Source organism: Octodon degus, unplaced genomic scaffold (assembly GCF_000260255.1).
Source record: "Octodon degus isolate 3935 unplaced genomic scaffold, OctDeg1.0 scaffold00113, whole genome shotgun sequence".
Classification (NCBI taxonomy): Eukaryota; Metazoa; Chordata; class Mammalia; order Rodentia; family Octodontidae; genus Octodon; species Octodon degus.
The window spans coordinates 1,301,448-1,312,254 of NW_004524689.1; the positions used below are offsets into that span (position 1 = coordinate 1,301,448).

Genomic DNA, 10,807 nt, shown 5'->3' on the forward strand with positions numbered 1-10,807 from the left:
AACCATGAGGAGCCCCTCAGCCCATGGCGCTGTGTTGAGGCAGCCTCGGTAGATGGAGGTCAGCCTGCAATTTCTAACAGTTGTCCCAGTTATTCTGGGTACCAGGTGACCCTGCTAAGTGCCCGCCCTAACCTCGAGGGGCTTCCCAAGCTGCACGTGCAGATGCATCTCTTGGGGGTCTTGCTAAGTCCAGACGCTGGTCCAACAGCTTGTGTCGGTCTTGGGTTTCCCAAATGCTACGAAGATCTCAATGCCCACGAACCACACCCAGAAGAGCTTTAAGTATGTGATTCAGAAAAGAGAACAACTGGGTCCTGGGGACTCGTGGGGTAAGGAGCACACAGGCTAGTTGGGGGTGCAGAAGAGGAAATCGCCGCGGGGCGTGTGAAGTCCCATGCTGCCTGCTGGGAGGTGCTCCCTGCCACCACAGCAGGCACGGCCCTCAGCTCCGCAGGGGCTCGGGGCAAGCCTCACTAACACGGGGACAGGAGCAGGATGCTGAGCGCTCTGCCGGCACCCCGCACACCAGGTCGGCCTGTGGCTGAGGCCACACTGCACGCCAGGCCTAGAGCCACCAAGCGGAGCGCTTTGCACCCCAGATTTAAACCCCCAGGGAAGAGGACAGGCTTGTGCCAAATTAAAAGCTGCTCACTTCTCACCATCGCTTCTGGGGATGAGATCTGCCAGGCTGTGGAGGAAGGGGAGGGGGGGAGGAAACGGAAATGCGTCCTGCGTCCTGCACGGGCTCACCTCACCACTGTGAGTTATCCTTGGATCTCCCCAGCTAAAATGAAAATCTGTTTAAAAGCACAAGGTTGTTATTTAAGATGCCTCATGACAGGCCTTGCAATAAAAAGTAACGTGACAGAGAAAGGGGGAACTCCCCAAGTGAGGTCGCTATTGATGCTGGGAAGTGGGGCCCATTACTCGCTACCATTCGCTGTGAAAATGAGGCCCTAAAGTATCTAGGAGGAGGCTGGATGTCACCCAAAGCCACGGACTGCCCTATATGGGTGCAGTCGGCGGTGAACCCGACGACCCCAAGCAGGGCTGTGGGTGGTGCTGATGGTCCCCAGCCCTCAAGTCAGGCTCTCCTGCGTGCACCCCTTCATTTCCATTTTGCAGATAAGGAAGCTGAGGCAGAGCAGTGGCCTACAGGCTGTCCAGGCTCACACAGTTGGGGTTGGAGGAGCTGGAAGCCCTAGCCAGGCCGTGGATGTGGGGCGTTAGCCACGCCGTGCCGCGCCCCTCATGGTCTACACTGTGCAAGCAAGGACCCACTTCAGTGATGCAGGAGACACTCCAGCAGGGCCCGACACATGCTCCTGGGCCAGGTGGTAAGTGCCACAGCGTCTCTGCCTCGCCTGCTCGGCACTTTGCAGCAGCAGCAGCAGCAGCAGCAGGTGGTACATGAATAGATGGGTGTGGCACTGCTCCAATAAAACTTTATTGATACAACAGGCCGGGCCGCAGTTTGCTGACTTCTGCACTAGGCTGTAAATACAGCTGCTTTTCAAAAGATAGCATTGCAGCATGGGTGGGGGCAGGGCACAGTGGAGCAAGCAATGCACACCCCTCCCCCAGCCAGTAGACCTGTAGGTAGTAATGCCTGTCACGGTTCTGGTTGTTCCTGTCTCTTAGAAAGGGCCGGTCACTGTGATGCGCAGCTGGTCACTGTGATGCCCGTTATATAAACCAGGCCCCAAAGGACAAGTGATTTTGCTCCTGTACTTCCCGCTTGCTTATCCTGTCAGCACCCTAGACCACCAGAGATCAGGCCTGGAATGCTGGGAGTGAGCCCAGTTAGTGCCCCTTGACATAGATGAATCAGGCTCCGAATCCTGGGTGTCGTTGGGGTGTTTCTGCTCACCTTTGCAACCGGACTGCGGCTCTTGTAAAAACACTTACATTTCAAAAAAAAATAGTTCATAACTTTTAAAATAATAAGAAATTAAAACAAAAATGTCCGCGATAACCATCAAAAGGATTGAAATACAGAAGCTCCAAGCAAGTTGAAGGAAATGGAGTGAAAAGTCCCAGAGCAGTCCAAAGGAAGCCAAGAATGGGGCAGACAGGTGCCACGGACAAAAGATCGCAGTAGGGAAAAGCTCATCTTAGTCAGGACAGCTATCTCAGACAGACAGACCCCCCACGGCATGGGCGGTGCATACGGAGCCACGCAGTGCCGCCAAACACGCACAGGATGCGAGACAAGGTTTCCAGTGGAAGGAACGTGGAAAACAGAGAGTAAGCAAATGCTGCCGAAAAAACTTTACAAGATAGAATTTAGGGCAAAGAACACTGTTCAGTCAGAAAGTCATCACGTAATGACATCTAGATGGACGGATTTCATCTACCTATCTAAGAATAAAGTTATCTAACAGTCATGAAACAGAGTTTAACATATCTACCTCAAAATTTGTATCCATGTAGTATTATTATAGGCTTGCAAGGTCAAGTTACATAAGTTTGTACTTTCCAAGGAAGGTCAGGTTAGCAACACACAACACATGCATCCACCCAGGGAGTCAGCGCACATACGTGTTGAGGGAATTGGAATTCTCTACTGCAAGAGCTTTATACACACGCGCGCGCGCGCACACACACACACACACACACACACCCCTTTCAATAATTGAAAGATTAAAGCCAGAAGCAAGCAGATACACTGGGAGTTGGCTGAGCCCGTGAGCACGAAGTCTGTGTGAGGGGCTGGACTATCCGCAAGACTGACGAGAGCACGGGAGAATCTCACCGGTGCCGGCAGGAGCCAGGGTTTCTGAGCCCAGCACCATTAAGCCAGAAGCTGCTGAAAACTTACGAAGCTAACTAGAGCACCCCTGTGTTGACAAACTAAAAGAATGAATCTAAACGACTTGGGAATCAAGCATTCTTAGAATAGAAATGAGAAAATGCGCAAGTGCACTAGAACAAGCCTCCCGCCAGCTCCTCAGGACTGAGGACAGCTGGGGGTCACTCCTGGGGGATGGGGACATTGACCGGAGTGTCAGAGACCGCACAGCCCTGGAGGGGTCAAGGAGATCCCAGCTGAGCGAGCGCAGTGCTGGGCAGAGGGTGGAGGAAGGGGCGGCAGACAGCGATGGGGACAGGCTGAGGTGGTCAGAGCCCTCCCAGGACTCAAGGGAGCCCCAGGAGGAGGCTGGCTGGTGTGGGGTGGCTTGGCTCCGGTGGAGGTACCACAGAGGAGGGGAGGCCCCACCAGCGTTTTGAGCCCAGCAAGCTCCAAACAAAGGTTCCCCACAACCCGCACTGGTGTTTGCAGTGCCCACTGCTCCACGGGAGGGGCCGGGCCAGAGACCAGGTGGCCACCAGGCTGCAGCTGCACTTCTGTGAGTCCTGCTCAGGGCTGCCCACCTGGCCATGGTGAGCACCCACTTGGGCTTCCCAGGAGCCCACCTACTTTGTCCTCCCTGGGAATATACTAGGGACCCAAGTCCTCATGTCCTGCTCCTGGAGCCAGGCCCAGGCAAGCGCTTCACTTCATCCACACGCCAGAAGCACCACCAACCCAGCTCTGGGGAGCTCTGTCCCCAGGTGCCCGCTGCTGGGTTCAGGGGGTGAGAGCTGCCTCTTGGGCGTTCCCCACCCCAAGCGGCGCATTGCCTTTGCAACGGAACCTGGAAGGGGAAGGGAACCAAGAAGCCAAGAAAGAACAAGTCCGGGAAAACCGGGGCCCCCGCAGAGCAGCCCTGGCCACGCCTCTGCCCTGGTGGACCCCATCCACCGCCTTGCAGTGAGCCGAGCCTGGCCAGGCAGAAGGCACGAGGTCCGAGGACACTGCCTGGGGTCACTGGGGGCAGGGTAGACCCCTCAGATCTGTCCTCAGGAGCTGGGCGGGAGGGTCCCCAGCTCGCGAGCGAGGGCTCCTGCTGCCGGGCCGCCTGGGAACTGCAGCAAGCGCCGCGGCAGCGGTGGAGGTGGCGATGCGGCGGGGGCGTCTGGCTTCCCCGAGTCCGGCCCGCCCAGTGCAGAGGCGGGGGGCGGCGCGGAGCCAGAGGCAGCCGCGCCAGACCGCGCCACGCCGGGAGCTCTCGGGAGGTGGCCGGTGCTCTGCAGGTCAGTGTCCTCCGGGTCTTCCCGCAGCCTGTCCGGGGTCGGCAGCACAGCCGAGAGCCCGGGGCACAGGAAGACCCGCTTGCCCCAGGGCCGGGTTCCCCTTCTGGAGGGTGCAGACCCTGAGGGGCGGGACCGGCGGACCGCAGGCTCGGGGTCCCCGCACTCACCTCGGCTGTAGAGGACGCCCAGGGCCACCAGGGCACCCGTCATCAGCAGGAGCAGGAGCAGCAGACCGCTCCCCAGGAAGCCTCGGCGCTTCTGCGCTGCCCGGCAGGCTGTGTCCACCGTCCCCTCGGGGCTTTCCGGCCTCCCCATCGCGGGCTCTGCGCGGAAGGTGCACAGCTGAGCGTCGCAGGCTGCAGCAGGCGAGGTGGCGGGAGCTGCGGCTGGTGTTCTGGGGACACTCAGTCCCTGTCTCCCCTTCCAAGGCCAGAGCCCCAGCCGCGGGTGCCTGGTTCTCCGGCTCTCACACTCGCCCTGGGCCAGAATCTCCAAGTGCCCAGGGGGCGCCCGGGGGCGGGAGGGAGGAGGCCTCTCCAGCCATGGTGCAGGCTGGTCTCAAGGTCAGCTTCTCTTGGTCCCCTTGCTGCTCACAGCCAGGTCCGCAGAGGGACCAGAAGGCTCCACTCCTGTGCTGTCCAGGGACCTCTGCGGCGGGGCCACCTGAGCTGCTTGTGCCCCGGGGGTGCTGGAGCCACAGGCCTGGCCACTTGGTCAGGGATGCTGCCCGGGAGGCAGCAAGGGCTGCTAGGCTCCGTCTGTCTGTCCTGTTGGAGCCCAGGTGCTGCGAGAAGACAGAGAGGACCTGCACCTCTCAGTGGTGACCATGAGCACCAGGAAGGGACAGGCAGGACCTGGCAGCCTGAAGTCCAGCCCCGGAGCTACCTGGCTGGAGTGCATCTTGTCACTACAGAGGGCACACCGTCCTGAGCCAACCTGGCAGCAGGCAGCGGTGGAGGACTCCTTGGGGACAGGGAGGTGCTGGGGTCCCTGCTGTGGCGCAACAGGGACCTGCAGACTCTGAAGGCTTTCGATCTGAGTGCCTGTGAGTGCACTTGTGTGCAGGTGTGAGTGTGCACACAAGTGCTCGCATGTATTTAGTGGGTAGGCATTAGGTGCGTGTGGATAAGCACACACGCCTGTGTGTGTGCACCTGTGCCCCTGTGTGTGGGTGGGTGTGTGAGCCCAAGCGTGTGTCCCTGAGAGCTGCCGGGCACTGTTCTGAATGCAGAGCGAGGCAGGTACATTCTGGGGTACCTAGTAGTGAGTCCTGTGACCCATGGACGGCTGGGTTCTATGTTCCTCCCCTGTGCCTCCTGGGCTCTGCCTGGGCTCTGCCCAGCTCATGGGGTTCTCAGGTGCATCTTTTCCCTGCCTGGGCACCACCTGCCTTGCAGCCCCACTTGAGGGGAAGCTGGAAACTGCTGGCCACCTGTCTCCTCGGTTCCCCAGCAGGGTGCCGACAGGGCTGGGGCCTGGCCCTGTGCCCCTCTGCTGCCCCCTCAGTCTCTTGATCAGCAGGGTCACCTGTCCAGTACCTGCAGCCGTGGAACTCCCACGAGGGCGCCCCCAGATGACCCCATCTCCCAGTTGCCGATGCCAAACTCTGGAGCCACCCTGGACTCCTCCTGTGACCCCATGTCCATCCAGTCCTGAGGCCCCAGTTCTCTGGGTCTGACATCCTCACATTTCTGCCCCCAGTGCCTGCTCCAAGCCCACTATCCACCCTGCAGCCCCCTACACTGTCCCCAGCCTCTCCTGAGGGGTGCCTAAGCAGGGAGTGCCACTCCCAGGTCCATGGCACCTGCACCTGCTGGAGGAGTGGCTGGACCTTGCTCTCGCCTCAGGATGAGACAGTGCTGACTGCCACTGCCCTGTGGGCACGGCCTCTTCAGAGCTCCTCTGTCAGGACCCCACCTCTGCTCCCTCTAGGTCGCCTTGCTGGGGGGGCTTCCTGGGAGGCTTCTGGGTGAACTGAAAAGGCCTCAGCCTCTCTGCTGCACCCCCTGACAGCCTCAGGTCCTGTCTCCACTCTCCCATGAGGCTGATGCCTCTAGGGGCAGGAATTGGTCCGTGGGTTCTGCACTTGACTAGCGCCTGCCCCCAGGACATCCCTACACCTGCCAAAGGAGGTGCCAAGGGAGGCACTCGTGAGTTCCATGCCAGGTGCCCATCCTAGGATGTCATTCATGTATTCTGCCAGCTCTCTTTGCTCTGTCCTGCAGGTTCCCCTGGACTTCTGTGGACCAGGGACACCTGCAGTGAAACACTTCAGATGGAGCCAGGTGACCTGAGCAGAGGCAGCAGGCTTGCGTGCCAGGCTCCATGGTGGCTGCACCCTGCCAAGGCTGGGCCCTGGCAGCCATGGTCCCCACTGCCTGAGATGGTTCAGACATCTTTCTGGCTTGCTATGCAAGGGGAGAGGTGGATTAGGCCACCCGGGAAGTGCCTCCCGGGCCCTGCAGGATGTGAGCTGGCCTCCGGTGGGTGTCTTCCAGGAGCTGCCCAGTACAGCACGGCAGGCCCTGGCCCAGCCCACCACGTCTTTCTCACCTTTCAGTTCCTGGAGAGCAGCAGCTGCCACCCACAGCAGGGCCCTGCAGGCTGGCTGGGCGGTCCTGGAACTGGGGGAGGTGCAGATCCAGGGGTGGGCTGCGGTCCAGGAGAGCGCAGCAGGAGGTGGGGTTGAGCTGTGAGGTCACGCTGGGCTGCTTCCGGGCTTCTTTGTGATGCAGGCTGCCTGGAGGCAGTGACCCTCACACAGGAGTTCCATGGGGAGCAGGTGGGGGAGGGGTCGCCCAGGGCGCTGCCCAGGCCCTTTCCTGATGCACCCCACCCACCTGGCCAGGAGATGCTGCCCAAGGGTCCTCCCTCTTCCTCTGCAACAGGGTGATGGCTTGGGGTCTCTGTGAGTGGAGAGGGGATTCCTGCTCCCAGCGGGCAAGCAGGGCTGCAAGAGCTGTCCTCACTCAGTGCCAGCAGCCCAGATCATCTTGTTTGGGTCCAGGGTCTGGGCAGAGAGGGCCTGTACAGAAACGCAGGTGTCCCCTTCTCCAGCCCCGCCCCTCTTGTGTTCAGATCCCGTGTGGCAGGTCCTCCTGCCCTCGCCCAGGCTGGGCTCTGTGAGGGGTCTGGGTGGGACCAGGCCAGAGAGCCAGGGGTCATGGGGCCAGCAGTGCCCGCATCAGAAACTTCCAGTCCACGCTCAGAGGGCCTCTGCTATTGGGCCTTAGACTTGCTGTCACTTTCTGGGGGAGCTGGGAGTGGGCCAGGGCCCTGCTGGGCTGCTTGGGGCTCCCTCCACGGGCTCTGAGCCTCCAGGCCAGCCCCGCGCCTCTGCTCCCCACCCCACGCCTGCCCCTGCCCAAGGCCACCTGGCCACCTGGGACCCAGACGCTGGCCCATCACTGAATGCACTTTTCCTCCCAAGCTTGGGGCTGCCCTTCCCTAGTGGAGACATGAACCAGAGGCCAGGGACCCTGGCCTGGCACCTAGCAGGGCAGCGAAGCCTGGAGAGGGGGGCTGCAGGCCCAGTCCTGACCAGGACCTCAGGACAGTGTCCACGAGGTCACACATGGCACACGTAGCTGTACCAGGGCCCAGGGCTGTGGCTCAGCACACCGAGGGTGGACGGGTGGACGCTAACCCTCGCTCCTGGAGGAGGTGGGGTAGGGGAGGAGCAGGGGCTTCCTCGCACCCTTCCTTCTGGCAGCAGCCATGAGGTGTAGATAGCTGTAGCCCAGGGTCTGAGGAAGTGACCGTGATGTGGGGAGGGATGCTGTCACCTCAGTGCCAGGACTGGTGCGTGGGTGTGTCCCCAGGGTCCCTTCCCTCAAGGTGTGGGCCAGGCTGGCCTCCAGGCCCTGAGCCCTGCGCTGCCTCCTGCAGCTGGGCCCTGTGCAGCCTTGACCAGAGGGGGTGGCTGTACCTCGGCACAGAGCCACAGCCCAGCCCCAGTACACAGCAGTCACATCAGCCCTCACTGGTGAGAGGGGCTTTGTAGACTTGTCCAGCAGTCAATCCCAGGAGAGGGGTGCATTCAGCGCCACACCAGGGCCTGGGCACTTGAGGCGAGGTGGATGCCCGGGGTCGTCCGACAGGCGTCGTGCCATCCTCAGAACTTTGCAGCTGCTGCACCCAGGTCCTCTGGGTGTTTTTGCCCCAATACAGTCAGCCACTTTGTAACGGACTCGTGCTCCTTCACGGTGAATGGGCGCCTTGGGTTCATGGTGTGGTGTCTGCCTCCCAGGGGGCCTGACCCCTCAGACACCAGTGGGAAGAGTGGCCCAATGTCTTCAAGAGGGGAGAGGGTCATCAAGGGCGTCCTGGGGCCTGACCTCAGGGCCAGCTCCTCCTCACTGGAAATGGGGACCAGTGGCATCACAGGCTTTCTGTGACAGTGACCTGGAGGGCCGTGGGCTGCCCCATTGCTTGCCTGTGGCTTCAGCAGGTGGGAGTGACAAGCTCAAGGCTCTGGACTCCCAGGGCTGTCGCCTGCCACCCACAGGAGCCCCTGGCTTCCTGCAACCTCGGTGCAGAGACTGCTGAATGGCTGCAGACCTCTTGCCTGATTCCAACGTGGGGGGACTCAGTCATACCAAGTTCTTGCGAGAAGTCGGGGTGCTGATTTGGAAGGAAGGGGACCCTGAACCATGGAATGACGGCATCTCTTGTCTGAGACCAAGCTGAGGATTCTGAATCCCTAGCCTCTGAGCTCCTGGCGGAAGCGGTGTATTCCCAAAGTCTGAGCTTCCCCAGACCCTCCACACACCTGAGCCAGGTGCCAAGGAGGCCCAGGCCTGTGTCCCATGGCCACCTGGTGGTGCCAGACCATGTGCTCCCAGCCTCGGAGGAAACGGCTTTTGTACCAGCAGACAAGGCCCAGGGGGCTGGGCAGCGGGCGGGGTGGGCTTGTTAATGTAGTGGCCTGAAGCGTGGTCTGATCTCACTGACCAGCCTGTGCTTGGCTGGGGGAGTCTAGATTCGTAGGACCACGTTTACTGAGGCAGAAGGCCTCGACTTTCCCTGGCAGAGGAAGACATCGAACCCGGGCTGCCTGTCTGGGCTGCTCCCCTGGACATGCCGAGGCAGCTCCTCTGCCTTCAGCAGACCTGGGAGCAGGTCGGGCTGCCCAGGGAGCTGGGCCCTGAGACGTCCCCCAGGCACACTCTGGTGTCCAGGACCCTTCTGCTGAACCCGAGGGGTCATGATTCTGAGGCTTGCACAGGCCAGAGGCAGTGAAGCCCAGCTGGGCCCAGGGGACAGGGCGCCCAGGCGGCGGGGACTCAGCCCTCGACCTCAGGGGCCTGCAGGCAGGGCAGAGGTGGTGCCCACTGCATGCAGCTACCGCTGGGTGGCTCATCAGCGGCAGAAATCTCTCTGTCCCATCGTGTCCTTGTGTTGTAGAAGGGGCAAGGGTTGCTCTGGGGTTTGGTTTGCAATACTGGCAATCAAAATCAGGGCCTCACACATGCTAGGCAAATGCTTGTACCTTGGAGCTACACACCCAGTCCTTTTGATTGTGAGATAGTTTTTCAGGCTAGCTTTGAAGTTGAGATCCTCTTGCCTCAGCCCCTCGAGTAGCGGGGGTTAGAGCTGGCACCACTATGTCTCATTTCTGGGGTCTCAAAGGTGCACACCCCATTCCTTAGGCCCTGATCACCTCCCGAAGCCGACTACCTCCATCCTGGTGTGGGTAAGAAGAGCAACATCTGGATTCTGGGGCTGCAGGAAGGTGCCAGGTGGGCGAGGCTGGCCAGGCCCTGCAAGATGAGCTGTGGATGGCATGCTGTTCCGAGGGGACAGGAAGTGTGCACAGGCCGGGGGTGGGGAGCTCTGGAGGTGATTCAGCTGGATGGGCCGCTGCACACTTGGTGTGGCCAGCTCCCCAATGTCCCTGCGTGGACCAACAGGGCAGGACACCCCAGGTGGGAGGACCCAGAGCAAGGCACAGGGTGGGAGGGCGCCCCCAGGGGCTGCTGGCCATCTCTTCCTGCTTTCCTGCAGCTGGTGGGGGTTGGGCCTTGCTCTCAGCCCTGGCCCTCCAGCTCATGCCCACCTGAGTTCAGAACCCATGAGTCTCCAAACGTAAGCTCATGACTCTGTGTCCCTACACCTGGCATGCCCCTGGTCCCTGGGGCCGTTGGCAAATGTTTCATGACCCACTGAGTGCAGATGGAGACAGAAGGGGGAACAGGGATGGATGGGTGGAGTGATGTGGTAAGGAGTGGGTGCACAGGGAAGGGAGGGGACACTGGGCTGAGCACCCACCGGGGCCTCTGCCCTCTGGGCTCCTGACCCCTGTCCTCGAGGTGGGAGACATGAGCCCTTGCCTCCCCCTTTTAGGTCTGACAGGTCTCAGATGGCACTGGCTGGGTAAGAACAGCAGAGGCTGAGGATGCCCTATGGGGTGGACCATGGGAGTGGTGGAGCCTGGACAGGGAGGAGGCTGCCAGCACTGCCGGGAAACTCCTGCTTCTGCCCAGGGGCAGGAGGGTGGAGGCCACTTCTGCCATGGCCCAGATGGCCTGTGTGTCCCCAAACTGAGCTCATGACTGTGTCCCTAAACCTGGCATGCCCCCTGGAGTGCTCCCAAGGGTGAGCAGGGGTGTGACGGCAGCTGGGTCATGACTATGGGAGGAAGGGGCACCAAGGAGAGGAGGGGGCACCTGGGCGAGGAGGGGGCGGCTAGGAGGAGGTGGTACCTAGGCGAGGAGGGGGTGGCTAGGAG

The 10,807-nt window shown here is 61.0% G+C and overlaps 1 protein-coding gene across 5 annotated transcripts in view; it reads right to left on the bottom strand.

Moving 5' to 3' along the window:
* Mmel1 (membrane metalloendopeptidase like 1) overlaps window positions 1-6,788 on the bottom strand; it is a 29,788-nt gene extending 23,000 nt beyond the window's left edge. For 4 of the 5 annotated variants that reach the window (XM_023699526.1, XM_023699524.1, XM_023699525.1 and 1 more), the window contains exons 1-2: window positions 6,631-6,788; window positions 4,245-4,433 (exon numbers count right to left, since the gene is read on the bottom strand). In XM_023699526.1, the coding sequence (XP_023555294.1) occupies window positions 4,245-4,392 (148 nt within the window). In that variant the 5' untranslated portion in view covers window positions 4,393-4,433; window positions 6,631-6,788. The remainder of the gene's footprint in view (window positions 1-4,244; window positions 4,434-6,630) is intronic. The other variant, XM_004639602.2, reaches the window with a different exon arrangement.
* Between the last annotated feature and the right edge of the window lie 4,019 nt (window positions 6,789-10,807).